General features: G+C 44.1%; 1 protein-coding gene across 7 annotated transcripts in view; it reads left to right on the top strand.

Annotated features, from left to right (window-relative positions):
- cutc (cutC copper transporter homolog (E. coli)) overlaps positions 1-17,270 on the top strand; it is a 97,140-nt gene that overhangs the window by 21,943 nt on the left and 57,927 nt on the right. For 2 of the 7 annotated variants that reach the window (XM_071530420.1, XM_071530417.1), the window contains exon 2: positions 15,596-15,604. The exons of the other annotated variants lie outside the window; for them this stretch is intronic. In XM_071530420.1, the coding sequence (XP_071386521.1) occupies positions 15,596-15,604 (9 nt within the window). The remainder of the gene's footprint in view (positions 1-15,595; positions 15,605-17,270) is intronic. 7 annotated transcript variants of the gene reach the window in all.

The raw sequence follows: 17,270 nt of genomic DNA, 5'->3' as shown, positions 1-17,270 counted from the left end.
CAGTTTAGTTCTTTGACAGGCAAATATGTGCTCTATTTTGCAGAATAGCGCATGTGGTGTTAATGCTCTCTTTATAGTAATCGGTTTATGCGCCCTTATAGTAAGAGAGCAATCTAAACAAGACACACACACAAGCCTAGCAGCTGGCAAAAACCCAATAGTATTTAATGCTTTGACTGGCTGACACATCACAGAATCTAATTTCATCTCTTGGGCTATTTCATGGCTCCATAACACACTGGGAGATTAGGAGGGTGTCAGTTCTCTGAGCAAACACACACACCCTCTGTGTGTGTGTGTGTGTGTGTGTGTGTGTGTGTGTTTCCTCACTAGTGAGAGCGTAGCCAGCCTTGTGATGTCTCTGAGGTGTTTGTTCAGAAAAAGGTCATCCCAACAATTAACCTTGTGTGACGAGTGAGGGAGCAATATAAACAACAGGACAGCAGCCCTCAGTAACAGGCAGACAGTCTGGGCCTACACACGCACGCACGTACACACACACACACACACACACACACACACACACACACACACTCACACACACGCAAACATATATACAGATGCACAGTCACTTTGGTTTTCATTTCAGCGGGTCGCTGGCCTACAGGACTGAGGTGTGACCCTGTCCGTCGCTTCCTTAATGTCCTTCTACAGCAGCTGCCGAACAGCGGACTCAATCTGACTGAGCAGAAAACCAACGGAGAAAGAGCTGCACCCGCCACAAGCCCTGGGGAAAGGACAATACAGCTGCAGCCAACAGCTTGGAGGCAACAGCTAGCTTTGTTATAGAACACCTGCTGGGCTGTTATGGGGTTTTGGCTTCCAATTCTCTGGGGTGTCTGAAATCTGTCTGAGGTTAGTGGGGGGAAAAATGGGATGTGAAAATGAAAGCACCTGGTGGAAGTTTTGTTTTAATTAAAATGCATGGCAAGTGGGATAGATAGAGAGATAGAGCTGCTTAGACAGGTTTCTCCACTGTTTCTATAAGAGTTGAAGACACCATCAAATGAAAAATAACTTTTTCATTAGCTGTTGTTAGGTAATTCTCATATCATAACATAACGCCTATAATGATGAATTACAAAAAAACCCCCAAATGTTCATTTTCTTGTATTTTTATACCAAAATCCCATTGCTTTTACATGCTGGAAAATATATATACATGTTTTTAGTGGTTACTTCATGGCGGTCCTGGCTCTAACTCAGCAAAATCAGGACGTGCACATCCTGATTTTTCCAACCTGCCCACTTTTAAGGAGCCCCTCCCTGCATTATGTCCCATCCCAACATCCTGTTTCAACTGGATATGTGTTGAATTACAGAAGCAAGAAACCATCAAAATGCCGTTTCCTTGTGAGTTTAGAGCAGGATGTATCAAGTGTACTGTGTTCTGAGCCACAGGGAAAAGCATTATGCACATTTTCAATACCTGCAGCTGTGAAGCTTTGAGAGTCCATACATGCATGTACTGTAAGAGACATAGCTGGTGCATTTTACCACATGTAGAAGCTATATTCCCTGTTGGTGTTCCATTCCCTCCTACATTACGCTTCGCTATACTGTCAGTGTGCGGGAGGCGGCTGCATAGGGAGCTGATCTCCACAGTAAAGAGCTGAGAAGTCAGAGAAACCCTCTCTCTCACACACATGGACTTACAGGTAGGTGGCAGAGGGGCCTTTGTGCTCAAATGTCACAGTTCTACTCTTTTTTCTCACCTTTTTAAATTACAATCTCTGTGACGCCCAAATAGCGAATCCCACAGCTACATACTGCATACAAAGAGCTTTTGTAGTACCTGTGCACTGTAGGCTTGGTGAGGTTGAACAGTGTACAACCTGTATAGTGTTTCAGTGTTTCTACAATTACAGTGTCTCTCTATGTATTTCACACTGTTTCCCTCTGCCCCCTCCCTCTGTCTTCTCTCTCTGGGTGTAAAGTGCATTGGTTTAGCATTGTTAATACAACTGAAGAGACCTGTCCATTTTAAAGACTACCTGTCTGTCTGCCTGCCTGTCTACCTATCTGTCTGTCTGTCTGTCTGTCTGTCTGTCTGTGTGTCTGTCTGTCTGTCTGCCTGCCTGCCTGTTTGTCTGTCTGTCTGTCTGTCTGTCTACCTGTCTGCCTGTCTGTCTGTCTGTCTGTCTGCCTGTCTGTCTGGCTGCCTACTTTTACTGTTTATTCTTACATAGCCTTCCACCCTATAACCCCTGGATGATGATAACTGAGCCCAAGAAAATCCATCTGGAAAAGAAAGGAACACTTTGACTGCTTGTGTGTGTATGTGTATGTGTGTGTGTGTGTGTGTGTGTGTGTGTGTGTGTGTGTGTGTGTGTTATGGAAGATAGTAGTTGTGTGTTAGAAGACATTATTCTTTACAATCAGTAATGCTTGTTGTCAGGGACATGACACTTATTCCCTGTCTGAATCTCTCTCTCTCTCTCTCTCTCTCTTTCTCTCTCTCTCTGTCTCTCTCTCTCTCTCTCTCTCTCTCTGTCTCTCTCTCTCTCTCGGTCTCATACTTTCCTTCTCTGTCCCTGAGCGTCTCCTGCTGTCATTTCTTTCGCCCACTCATTTTTATGTCTGGTTTGTGTGTTTGTGCACAGTCTTTATCATGTGTGTGTGTGCTTGTGTGAGACTGAGAGTACTGCCTCGGGTGTATGCCTGTTTGGATAGAACTAATCTCTCCCTAGAGATATAGGAAATAATAGAAACTTCATTCAGGATTTATGAGAGACGCACAAACACACATTCCCGCCCACACACACACATACACACACACTCACTCATGTGCACACACATGGTCCTACCTTTCTGCTGGTCAGTTGCCGAGTCGCTTTCTCTTCCTCCAGACTGCGAGAGCTGTCTCTTTCTGTGTCCTCAGACAAATTAGAGCTAGTACTTCAGCCATACACACACTCACACACTCACACACACTCACACACACGCACACCAACAGTCATGCAACTCAGATTTAGAAGGCTTTCACTCGACATCAGCAGGTTGCTCGCTGAATAGTCAGTCAGGGATGTTGTGGAGGTTCAACGCACCTAACCTCAGTTAACCCATCATTTTATTTGCAGAATAAAGCTTTTTAGGCTGATATAGATTATGTGAATTCATAGTATAATGTATAGTAAGTGATATCAAATTGATGTACTGACTGAGGACAGGCCCTTAGGTTTCTGAAAATATGACTGATTTATAAAATATGTCTACGCACAGTGTTTGAGTCTCAATGACCTCTAGCAAATGTGAGGATTATCATTATTGGCATCCATCTGACAGCTGAATACTGGTTGATATTATTTTCTCCAATATGTTGCCCAGTATCATCCAGTGACCTGTGCTGTGGTCATCTGTCCTTGGCCGTCCCTTATCGCAGAGCTGTCACCTCAGCACTTCTGAAACAGCAGCGGCAGCTCTCCTTAGGACATCCATCCTACTTTAGACACTGTCAGAATATTTGATTTCTCCCCCCAGACGATCTGTCAACAAACAAATAGGAATACTAACTGTCCTCTATCTATGCTAATATGCAGGTTGCTCAAATCAACCGTGATGTATAACTCGCCGACGTCCACTGAGTGTGTGTGTGTGTGTGTGTGTGTGCGTGTGCATGCGTTTGCGTGCATGAGTGGGCGAGCTCTTTCCGTCGCCACCTCCTGCCCCTCTCCCTTTGTGCATGAATCAGCAGGAAGAAATAATCTTGTTGAATATGAGCTTGTGTCATTGTGACTACCTGTTCTGCTGAGAGAGAGAGTTAGGGAGAGCGAGAGAGAGAGAGGTAGTGTGTGTGCGTTGAAGAATTTCAGAGCGAGAAAGAGAGCAAGAGAGCAACAGACTGCTCAAACTGTCTGCATGTAATTCACTACATCATTTATCTTTGCCACTCTTTGTGAAAGCTCTCCACTGTTCTATTCTGTGCCCACTCTCATTGAGTGAGAGACTTTCTTCTATCTTTCTCTCCATCTGCTTTTGCATTTTGTTTCCACCCCTGCCTTTTCTTCTTACCCTTCTCTTGTCCCTGTTCGTCCCTCTTAATTGTGTGGTAAGAGTTAAGAAGAGGAGAGAAAAGAGATGGGAGGGAGAGATTGAGTTAGAGATAGCGGGTATAATAGGCAGAATTGGGTGGCAGAGATGGGTCGATAAGGAGGGGGCGGGGGGGGGGGGGGGGTGTAATTGAATATAAGAGAGAAAAATCCCCCAGCATCCGTTAAGTGTTGGCGGGGGTACGGCCCAACGCTTTCACTGGGAAAGCAGTTTTTGGAGGGTTTTAGGACGGAAAGGGTTCTGCAGAGTATGGGAGTGTTGAGGGAGACTGAGGAAAAAGGGAACAAGGGGCAGCACGGCTGCATTTAATATCAGCCACACTATCTATTATAGATAAAGGGAAGTTGGGAAGTTGTGAGTTTTCTCTCTCCATCATTGCCTCATGCTTCATCTGGTGCTTGCTTTCTCTCCTCTGTCACCTGTGGAGAATATGGGAGGGAGGGAGAGCAGCAGGGGAGGGGAGCAGAGGGTGAATATTTGAGAAGACAACAGAGGAAAGGAGGAATAATTCAGTGCTGGCAGAAAAGGAGAACACAGGAGAGAAGGAGGAGGGAGGGAAAGAGAAGGAGAAAAAGAAAAGAGGATGATAGAGAGGATGATGGGAGTCATGTACCCTTAATATGTTTGAATAAGGGATTTCTACAAACATATGCACGCATACACACACATGCACGCGTATACACACACACACACACAGACACCATTTTTTCATTACCTACTGCAAGGTTTGATGAGACCTTTATAGAATTGTTTCATGTTTGTTTCTTTGTCTCTGCGGAGCATCAGAAACAGGCCTGTCACAGAGACTGATGAAGGAGTATAGCTGTGCTCCTTTTCCTTGTATTTTTGGAATTGAACTGTTCCTATTTATGTTGTCAGCTGTGAATATCGCCATTCATATAATGCATTCAAAACAGCAACAGCAGCACACCTTTAAGAGTTGTACGGGAAGTATCCTGCAGTTTTGTGCTTGGCTGGTGATGGGTCATTTTGGCTGTGCCACTGACACTAACCTATACAAATAAACTCTTTCGGTTCAATGTTAGAGCTTGAGTAATGAGGCAACAAGAATCAAGTAAATCCAAAAAAATGTCCATCTTTCTTAGTGCAAAGGTCACAGTGGATTGATAAAATGTGAGTTTATATGTGAGTCTATCTATGCGTGTTTGCGGGCCAACATGGCCGATGTTTTTCAGCCACAGTAAAGAGTCCCCAGTGAGCCTACATATGCCGCACCCCATCTGTAATGCTGCAGTTCTTACACGTTATTAGGCATGGGCTAGCATCAAAATTTAATGCTATGATTTTCTGGGACAGTTTTATAATGTGGAAGATCCGCCACACAGCAAGTTACTTAGCTGACAAGGCTGACAAGACTGAAAGCTTGGCCAATTAATGAAACTTCCATTGATCTGAGGGTGCATCGGTCACTACTATGATTATCTTGGCTAAAGATATCCTGGTAAAACAGTATTATCATGGTGTTAATCAACATTAGCTCAAAACGTTATACTGTATATTCAGTACAATTTTACGTTGCAGAATCACTTGACTGCATGTTTTGCATTCCGAAACACATTTGACATTCTATTTCAAACCTCATACAAATTTATACTGTACATTGAAGACTATATTGAATGTATAGACAGTTTTTTCATATTTAAAGTCTTTGTATATTGAATGCTGGCAATCTCAGAAATCGTAGTAGATATTGGTGGTGGTCTTTGTTAGCCTACCTTTAGCAGTTTATTTCCCACAGTATATAGTGAAATCTGCTGGTTTTATTGTTGAGAGAGACTGTTAAGTGTTGAGGAAGACTTTTAACTGTTGAGAGAGACTATTAACTGCTGAGAGAGACTTTTAACTGACAGACTATTAACTGCTGAGAGAGACTTTTAACTAACAGGCTATTAACTGCTGAGAGAAACCTTTTAACTGTTGAGAGTGAGCCTCCCAAAAGAAGTTAGGTCAGCACAGGCAAGTTATTCTGAAGAGAACAAAAGAAAGAATGGGCTAAGAGAGACACAGAGAAAGAGAGTGTGAAAGTGAGCGTTGGAGAGTGCACCTAATCCAAACCTCCTCTTCCTCCTCCTCCTCCTCCTCCTCCTCCTCTTCTTCCTCCCCTTGTCACCGATCCATACCTGTCCGCCCACTGATTTCCCATGAGCGTTTGGGTGATTGTGTGAACTCAGCCAACTCGGGCTCCCTTCAGCGGAGTTGCTGCTCATTTACTTATGCACACGCACACATACAAATACACACTCATGCACATGCAACACACACACACACACATACACAAATGCACACATTAACATGCACATAGGCTCGCATGCACGCACGCACACACACAATAAGACACACTCACACATGCTCCCAATCCTCGGTGCCTTACATAACAGCTGTGTTTACAGTGAAGGAGGATAGATGAGCTGCTTGTTAGGAGAAAACTTAACGGGCAATGAGTTTGGCATCCTCTAGGAATCAATATAATTCAGTTCAACATCGCATTTTCTCTGAAACTGCTCTGTCTGTCCGAGGCGTTTGTCTGTACAGTGTGCGTTTGCGTGTACAGCGTTAGGTCGGTCTGTCTGAAGGCAGCAAAGTCTGCTGAGTGTCTTCTCTCTCATCACTGTGCTGTTACTGTGGAAAGTAGTTCACTCTGACTCACCTCTGGCTCCCTGCCCACATGGTGCGAGAGACCGACACAGATACAAAAACACACAGAGAATGAGAGCGACTGAGACAATGAGAGACAGAGAAAAAACTATTTTCCACTGCTTGGGACCTGTGGTTCGTAAGAACTGTGCTTCATTCCCCAGGATCTCCTTTTTAGACTTTGTGCCCCCCCCCTCCCCCCCCCCACACACACACACACACACATACAGAGTCAGAATCAATCCTGTCATTATACAAGCATCTTCAGTGCCTATAAACATGTGTGCACTAACACACACACACACACTCGCCAGAAATAGGCAAGAGTGGAAGCACTTAAGAAGCACAGTGAGAGTAGGAGTGTGAGCGCTGGAAATAGAGTTGAGAGCGAGGTGGAAAGTTCAGTGGCAGCCCTGATGGAGAGACGGACAGAGAGAGATACTTCAGAAAGCTGGAGAAGGTGTCGAGTGTAGCTAGGGATTACATTAGGAGAGGTAGTGATTATAGTAGTGTAGTGTAAGTGGTGCACTTGTCATGATCAAAGCTGCTATTAGTGCTCTTCGTGAGGATGAAGCCGGGCTCATGAAACATGGAACGTGAGGAGCGTAAATGGAGAAGCTGTCAAGTCAGCACTCTCATTTAACAAAGAATGACAAATGAGAGAGAACGGGAAGGGAAAGATCAAATGAGAGAATGAGAGCTCTTTGACATTTTCACATTTGCATTTTAGGCGTTTGGTGGACGTTCTTATCCAGTGAGTGGGCAGGTGAGAAGTTCAGTGTCTTGCTGGAGGAGACTCTGGAAGGACATGTGGGATCAAATGTGGGACCTTTCTGTTTTGGGACAGTCAATCTAACCATTTTACCAGCTTGTCAACTCAGGCTCAATACGCTCTTATGACATTTTTCAACATGTTATCCCATCAGGGCACAATTACCTAGCCATCAATAACGCCCCATTCCTCCAGTTCTTCCATTTCAGTTCATTTTCTGAACAGATTCTGTTGCAACCTCCAGATTTGTGGACTGTGTAGCACAGAACATGAACACATAGCTGCTGAAGTCATGTTTTAAGGCAAACGACACTCTGAGACTGAGACTTCACTCGTAGCTGATAGATCCAGACACATACACACAGTCTCACGCGCAAATACGCGGTTACAGCCCACAGCTCCATGCAGGGCTTTGTGTGGATTCCCAATCAGGTGGAGTGTGCCCAAAGCACGGTGAAGGTGACCTCTTGTCCTCCGATGGTTGACAGCGGTGGGATTGATCTGTCCCTGTCCTATTAGGACTGATTATATAATTTAGATACAGGTGGGTCGTTTACCCCTGCAGCTGGCCTCATCAGATACACCAGACTGAGCCCCCTTGTTAATGGCTGCCGGGAAGCCATGGGGGGGATCGGCAGGTGGCAGGGAAGGGGTGACGGACAGACAGACAGAAAGGGAACAAATGGGCACCAGGGTGGCCTAGAGGTTAGAGAGGCCATCCTGTAACTGAAAAGTCCCGGGTTTAGTCTGTCTATGTTGAGTCTTGTCAAAGTAACACTGAGCAACTTACTAAACCCCTGACTGTTCACTCAGCCTGTCAGTATACTTGCAACAAAGTTGAAATAAGGAAAACGCATGGAACAACAACAACAATGGCTGAGGTGATGGCAGCTGTGGGAATATGAAGATTTAGAAAACGTTTGATTGGTCATAAAGGTGGTATCCTCTAACAAGCTCAGCAAGCCTACACTCAAAATGATTCAGTTTGAAAGAGTTGACTACTAGAAAACTGTTAGCACAGACATGTAAACAAAGGCAAATGGAAAAAAGAAATGGAGATGCTTTTCCACAAGGAAATACAACTAATCCTATTGTATTTTAGACCAATTGCAGATGGTCATGCATTGGGGGCTGGTGTGCAAAGAATTCAACTAGTTGTGCATACTGCAGCGCCAATGTGGCACTATGGTTTTTTTTTTAAGTAAAAGTGTCCTTTTGTCTGTACAAACCTGCCAAAATTCACCCCCTTCATTTTAAGTTTCTCTGGATAAGAGCGTCAGCTAAATGCCTAAATTGTCAGAAGAGATCAGGCAATGAGATGTTTTCAAGAGGGAGTTAATGAGTCATATACATATTTTTGGTGCACTCCATATAGTCATTCATCCATAATTTGCTCTTTTAGCCAGTTGGGACCAATGCTGTGGTCATGTCAGTTTTAGTTTTAAAATGCATTATCGAGGTAGGAATAAGATGGAGCAAGCTGGAGGCATTAATCCTAAAATTGACCATTTGCTCTTGCAAGCCAGCCTCGATGAAAGGGTGAGCGAGCGAGGGAGAGAGAGTGAGGGACAGTGAAAAAGAAGCTGTCTGTAATACATGATGTGGTTATGGCATTCAGAACATTTCCTCCATCACCAGAGGAATTGACACTCCAGCTACACGGAGACTAATGAGTTAGAATAGAAAAACCTTCTCACAGAAAAATACGAGAAAGAAAGAGTGCACAAATAGAATGTTTGAGTCAGCGTCATTTAAACTAGTCCCATGTCAGAGAGTGGGGTGCTGTGAAAAGCCTGGTGTAGAAGCTTCCAAGAGTTTGATTAAATCAATGCAAGCACACAAAGTCATACAATATCTTATATACTCATTTCAGGCAGTTAGACCTGAGCTGCACTGAGCAAAACAATTTCTATTTCTCTTGCTCTCTCTCGCCTCTCTCCCTCTCTTCTATCCCTCCTCCCCTTCTCTTCTCCCTCGCACTCTTCTCTTTGCCATATTAGTCCATGCCTGTGTGGTGACCCCCCCCCCTGTCTCTATTGTTCCCCCTACTGACAATTCAGCTGAAGTTCTTCTGCTTGCTTCTTCTGAAATGCCTCCTTACTCAACCTCTCTGGTGCTACTGTAGGACACACGCATGCACGCGCACACAAACACACACACACACACAACAACACGAACACTGATATTCAGTTGGTGCAACTGTGGTCCGGGGGTGGGATAAGCGCTCGCTCCTGTTGCAGAGAAGACAGACTCTGAAAATGGAAGCGTAGATTTTTTCTCTCCTCCTCCTACACAGGCAGCCTGGCTCAGAGGGGCTCTGTCTCTCAGAGGCTCTCTGATCCCCGAGTCACAAAACACATGCTGCCTGCCTTCAGACAGAGAGGGAGAGGAGGAAGAACAGCAGTCAAGCATCCAAGAGGTTGGGTGTGACAGAGACAGAGAGAGAGAGAGACAGAGGAAAAGAGGGGGATGAGAGGAAGTACAACTTGGGGAGAGCGCTTGTGTTAGACGAGGAACATGTAAAACAGGAGTAAAGCTAGATATATTAAAGAAAAGGTGGTAGAGGAGAGATGAGGCAGCACAGGCGCTTGAGGAATATCAGAGACCTTTGTCACACGCAGTGTGTTTGATGCCAGGTGCAGGTAGTGGCGTCTGGCTTGGCTGACTGTGCTGCCGGTTGGTGTTGTTGGGCAGCGAAATAAATGTGAATGCCACAGATCCTCCTGTGGGTTGTTTTTAGACCTCACAGCCCAGTGATCCATTCCCCTGCTCATCTCTTACTCTTTATTTGTCTGTCTTGTCTCCCTTTTGTTCATCCCTCTTCTCTCTTTATCTATACATGGTCTTATACCCCAGCTTTATCCAAGGGATCTAGTAAGGGGGCTACCTCAGGGTATAAGTGCAGAACAGTAGCAGATAGTACAGTGTTTGGATGGTGTGTCTATGGGGTTTGAGTGGGTGGGGGCTGGACTCTAATATGTTTGATTATGTATTTATTGTTTTGTGTCTGTTTTTTTAACTCTACTACAGTGAAGCCAAAGGCAAATTTCCACAAGTGATGTTGAAGTGTTTCTATTCTATTCTCATTCATTCATTTTTCAAACCCGCTTATTCCTGTTCAGGGTCACGGGGGGCTGGAGCCTATCCCAGCATGCATTGGGCAGAAGGCAGGGAAACACCCTGGACAGGTTGCTAGTCCAACACAGATAGACACATCACTCACTCACTCACACTCACATTCACACCTATGAGCAATTTAAAGTCTCCAATCCACCTGACTTGCATGTCTTTGGAGTGTGGGAGGAAACCGGAGGAAAACAGGAATCAAACCACCTTCTTGCTGTAAGGCGGCAGTGTTAATCTATTCTATTCTGTTCTACTCTATTCTGTATTGAGGCTCAGAAAAGAAAACATGCGTCAATAATGAGCCTGAACTTGAACCCCGGGGCACAACCAGATGTGACTAAAATGCATCAGTTAACACAGAGAGAGAGCGAGAGCGAGGCTCCATGGCCAATGTTGGCCACCACTGTTAGATAAGTTCCTGGTATCTGTGCTGAAGCTAAGAGACGTCTGTTGGTGTTTGGTGCCGTCTGCTCTGGAGCGACATGACTGATGAAGAGGAGCGACAGTGTGTGACTCTGTGTGTGTGTGCAGGGGCTTATTAGAGAAAAACTGGGAGAGCAATAACTGACTGAGGGTGAAAGCAGATTCTGGAGTGAGACCGAGGGAGCGAACCATGAAAAGAAGAAAAAGAAGCCAACTGTGTTTTCTTCATTGTATTGACCCCGATGTAATCTGATGTTGTGAAATAATGCCACACTATTGCATTGTGTGACCTTATCACCCTTTCTCACATCACAGCACTGAACTGTCAAGGACTGTCAGGATCTCCCCCTTATTCTGATCCCAACTGCAAAGAACAAAGCAGAAACCTGCACCTTCGATCTACAGCATCTTTAAACTGAGCTGCCGGCTGATAGAGAACAGTAAATATCTTCACTTCATCACTGATGCGGCTCACCCTCCAATTCTGTCCTGTACTGGTTGTATGATGCTGTAGGCTCCAGATATTTCTTTTTGCAGGCAATATATTGAACTATATGTATATAAAAGCAGACAGCAAAAGCAGACAGCATGTCTAGGACCAGTTTACCAGTTTAATCTGGGTTTTTTTTATTTGTCCCACATCATTACCAACAGCTATACTGATTTTAAGTGTGTATTTAAATATTAATTCTCCCAGAATCGTTCCCTATCCTGACTTGGTCAAAGAAGGAGTAATGTATTGGTGGAGTACATGTAGTTTTAGGATAAATTTGTTAGATGTGCATTTTCCTGAGTCCAGTGATTATGGTTGGAAACAAAGACTATAACCTTTGAGTCTAGTCTGCCTTTATTATCCTATATCCAGCACTTTATTATCCTATATCCAGCACTTTATTATCCTATATCCAGCACTTTATTATCACACTAATAGTCCAAAAAACAAACAAACAGAAAACATACACCTTTGAATCAGCGGTATGTGAGATGTGTAATGGATTATGTCATTGTATTTTTCTTCTAGCTGTAGCAGTGGTTTTACTGGTCTGTATCTGCCCCTGCTGGTCTTCACTGCTTAGTACAGGCAACTACTGTATTTCAAAGTCAATGGACAAAGCAGTGAATAACACACTGTACTCTATTATAGAATGTGCAATGCCACTGGTGCTTTTTCCCCTCTATTCTATCCAGTGTTGTCTAATATTGCCCAAATAGATGGAAGACATTTTCAGCCAGTGTTTCCCTGTGGTACTCGACACAGAGGAAAGCTGTTTTCTTGGAGTTGTACCACTAAATGTAAAACCTGTACTCCACATTTCCGTCATCTGACACCACACAGACGGTGGAGCAGCCATGAGAAACGTTCTAAGACACTTTTCACTGCACTGATTTCATAATTTTTCCACCCTTGTCCTCTGACTGTTCAGGTCATCAGATGGATCGATTTGCTTGCTGGACGCAGTAGTATCTGCTCTGCTATCTCCCCCGCTGATGCACCTCTCTCACCTGCTGTGTATAAATATTTTGATTTATGGAAGCTATATTGATTTGCAACACGGTTTTAGCTCTAGCTTGACACACATGCACACATACACACACCCCCCTCACACTAACACACATACTAGAGGCCAGAGAGAGAGAGAGAGAGAGAGAGAGAGAGAGAGGGGTTGTTAATGAAGTCGAAAGGAAACATTATAAGTAACTAATGATGCATATGTTTTCCAGTTGACAGAGAAGTAGGACTGCAGAGCACTGCCATTTGAATACTAATGAATATTCATTAGAAGCTGTTTTAAAGATAAGAAAATATGGATGGCACACTAATAGTTTGTGTGTGTGTGTGTGTGTGTGTGTGTGTGTGTGTGGGTGGAAGCTTGTGAGTTTTGTCCCCTGTGCCCCTCTTCATCCCCTGCCAGCCCATCTGTCTGTCCTCAGGACAGATGAGTTCTCCTGGACAGATAGCAGAGCCATAGCTGTGCCAGGTTTAGCCTGCAGATGGCACCAGAGTTATGGAGCCTCATTTTTGGCATGTGCACCACTGGCCAGCCAGTGGCTACAGTGCTGGAATCTATAAACACTCTTATGTTCTTATATTCATCGTCTTATTCATAATTTTACAATCTTTTGTTTGGCTCTATTGCCTTCCATTTTCATCTGTTGCTAGAGCATTGTTTTATCGATGCAGCCATGGTTAGGGGCTTACTTCCCTACTTATGCCTACTATGCTGTGCTTAAACTTGGCAGATTTTTTCCCTGGTTTATGAAATATCAATTATGTGTGGCTGACAACTTTATCCAATCACAGATGTGATTCTAACTGCATCTAGGAATTGTGCTTCTAAAATGGCAACTATTCTAAATGTCATCCTAAAGTGAATTAGGCCAAGTTAATTTCTAAGATCATTTTCATGGCAATTCTACTTTATTAGATGTCACACCGTGAAGAATGAGAGGAAATGTGGGAAGGGGTGTAGAGTAACAAAGGTTGTGAGCCAGATTTCACCTTCTGACATTAAATTACATGGTATGTGCCTTATCCTTACTCATACCCACTGAACAGCCAGGACGCCTTCTTAAACCAAGATGATCAATCACATCAGTGTCACCAGATATTCTCTCTCAACACACTGTAAGGTTAGCTGTTGGCCTACTAGTAAACAGCATCCGACACTCCAGTCTGATTTTATGAACTAGAAAATGTAAGCCAAGCAGTGTTGCACTGAACTCCATCTTCTAGTGGAAAAAACACCACCTTTCTGATCAAGCTGGACTGAAAAATGTAATGTAATGAAAAAATTTTTGGCACCAAAACAGATTTGAAACATAATAAATCTATAACGAGATTGGTCTTCAAAATAAAAGTACCAAGCAAAATTACTTCAAACAAATAAAAAAAAAAAACTGATACAGGCACTGAGACTTAAGGTCAATAATCAGTCAGATTTTTAATGCGTTCCAGGAGTTATTCTATGATGGAGTGTTTATATTGACCTTTTTGTTGCACCCACTTCCTCTCAACCTGCCTCATCTACTTGTACTTCAGTTAGTCATTTCCTGCATTTCCCAGAATGCCTTTTGACAACCCCCAGAGAGCATGCCTGAACTTGTTGCATTCAGCTGTTGGTTTTGCATATAGGTGGAGAGAGCAATAGCAATAGCATAGTAACATTAAGCGAACAAGAGTTTTTTCAAATAAAAAGTTAGAGTTATGCCCCTTACGCAAAAAACGCAACATGTGTTGTGTCTGCATTGCATTGTGGTCAATCAAGACTGTTGTGCAAAATGGTGAGTCTAGAAAGAGAAAGAGCCCTTTGATTCTGAGGGACTGCCACCAAAATCTGAAGTTTACCAATGATATTTAAGATCATAAGAACATTTTTCTGATATCAAACTCCATTTTAGCTGCGCTGCAAATATCTCAGCATGATGTCATGTCTATATTTGGCCAATTAATATGAATACATATATATATATATATACACACAGTATGTGTTCCTGTTATGCAATTATTCATCATGTGATGATGAGGTACTTTAATTTTTGATTCAAATGGAGGGAAAATGGAGCTTGTTGTAGTGTGTGTGTGCGTGTGCATGTGTGTGTGTGTGTGTGTGTGTTGTGGATATGGGGTCTCTGTGCTGTAATCCATTAGTGCATGTCTTTTGTGTGTGTGTGCATTTAGTAGTACACTACTCGTCCCTGGAGACAAGCATTTCCACCTGTGCCTCTTTCTTTCCCTGCCTCTCCCTCTCTCTCCCTCTCTCTCTATGTCTCTCTCTCTCTCTCTCTCTCTCTCTCTCTCTCTCTCTCTCTCTCCTCTCTCTCTCTCGCTCTTCTCCTCTTCCCCTCCCTCCACAGTCACATGTTCTCAGTGAATAGACTGTTGAGTGGGTTTCACCAGCTGGTCCCTTTGCCTGCACATTAAATAGTGTTAAAATACAAATGTGTGTGTGTGTGTGTGTGTGTGTGTGTGTGTGTGTATGTGTGTGTGTGTGTCTTTGCCAGCTCCTTGAGTGGAGTGTCAGAGTGTCACATCTGCCTTCCAACATTCCTGTGCGTCTTTGTACTCAAATGGCATGCTATAAGATTGCTGCACTGATTCAAAATCTGTGAAAAAAATCATTATTATTATTATCCCTCGCAACACACACACACACACACACACACACACACACACACACACACACACACACACACACACACACACATTCACACAATCCCTGTCTTTCATAACATTTTGTTCTCTGCATCTGACTCTCCTTCTATACCAACATCAATATACTCATCAAGCTTAGAGCTGAGCTTAGGGCAGACAGGCAGAAAGACAGAATAACCAGACAGATGAGTTCACTATCAGGTAAGCAGGTAAGGCACAGGCAGGCAGGCAGACAGGCAGGCAGGCAGGCAGGTAGGCAGGCAGGCAGGCAGGCAGACAGGCAGACAGGCAGGCAAGCAGGCAGGCAGGCAGACAGGCAAGACTTTCCCTCCTGTTGACCTGCTAGTGAAGGTCCAGATTTACAGGCTGCTTGTTGATGTTTCTGACAGTCAGCTGATGTCCAGGTCAGGACTGAGGGCTCCTGGGTTTCAGTCCTACACTCCTAATGATGGGTCCAATCAGAGGGGCAGCCTGCAAATCTGCTGCTTTACTGGCAGGTCAACAGGATGGCAAGTCTGCCTGATTATTTGACCTCTCTGTTGGTCTGCCAGTGTGCCAGCATGTCTGTTCATCCTGTCTACCTGGCCTATCTGTCTATTTGGCCTGTCTGTCTGCCTCCCTGTGTGTCTGTTTCCCTCTCTGTCTTTTGCTCTGTAGACTGACACTGTTCTTACTCTTTATATGAACACAATTAATGAGCTGCTGGCATTTGACTGAAATGTCAATTAACACGTTGGGCCATAACACAAAAGGTTTTGAAGGAAGTTTTGTCAGCTGATAATTGCTGCTAAATGGGGATATGTGTGCAGCCCGCTGTGTGGAGCGTTGTTGTGTTCTCTCTGTTTGTGTTGTGTTTCTTGGTAATAATCACTAATGGACCGCAGCCTGGAATTGGCTCAGCTACGTTCACACCCTGGACATCTTTGGTGTGGTGACTCAGACGCCTGGACGCAAGCACTTGAGAGAACACACACACACACACACACTGAGAACACATATACACACACACACACACACACACACACACACACACTCAGAACAGGCGGCTGAGTCTTGGCACTCCTCCTGGACATGTGTCACACTGTTTAAAACAACAACACATGCAGATCCCTCTGAGCAGTACCCCCCCACCACCACACACACACACACACACACAATACACAACACACACACACACACACACACACACTTTCATACCCCCCACGTAGAATCTTTATTTTCCCATCCAAGAGCACTCTCCTACCTGAGACTGGTGTAATTTTACCACTGCTTACCGCTATCTCATTTTTGTTTTTCTGGCTGGTTGGCTCAGCTGATGGTGATTACATGCAGCAGGCGGCATCTCTCCTTAAACTCTCTGCATTACATGTTCTGTAAGCCTGTCAGATATCGGCAGGGCGTCTGACAGGCTCTGCCTCACCCACAGTGTCAGCGCTGGAGGGTAAGAGAGTGTGGCGTAGGACAATGTAAAGCTCTCCGGGGAGGAAGACAATCCCTGAGTGACAGCTGACATACTGAGAGAAGACAGGGGGGTGCGGAGGAAAGGGCAGGCAGAGATCCAACAGCATCAAGGTGGACAGGCTCTGTCCTACTGATCACACTGAACTACACTACTGCACACACAGAGTTCCTGTGTCTGTATACATACACCATCTGGCTGGGCAGAGTTACTGCTCTGTCATCCTGGTAAAGTGATTGCAGGTCATTTGATTGTTAGATGATCAGAGTGAGAGAGTAGGATGGTAAAGCACAAGCATGCAAATGTTGATTAGACTCTCTCTCTCTCTCTCTCTCTCTCTCTCTCTCTCTCTCTCTCTCTCTGTCTCTCTCGCTTTATTGGCATGACAGTTTATAAACAAACAATATTGCCAAAGCATGTAACAAGAAATTAATCATCAATTAACCAACATTTCAGAAACGTAATCCCATCCCTTCCCATGTATCAGTGTGTGTGTGTGTGTGTGTTTATGTAACTTGTATTTGTGAGGAAACATAAACCAGCAAAAAAAAAAACATCTATATCTCTCCTTTGTCTCCTAAACCTAAAACTATACTCTAGCTGGCTCTATTCAACTTTAACTGTTTACCATC

This window comes from Centroberyx affinis, unplaced genomic scaffold, assembly GCF_046629955.1.
Source record: "Centroberyx affinis isolate AG114_WGS23_722 - 3 ecotype Tasmania unplaced genomic scaffold, CSIRO-AGI_Caff_v1 ptg001928l_1, whole genome shotgun sequence".
NCBI classification, from domain to species: Eukaryota; Metazoa; Chordata; class Actinopteri; order Beryciformes; family Berycidae; genus Centroberyx; species Centroberyx affinis.
This window is presented reverse-complemented; position numbering and strand designations above follow the sequence as displayed.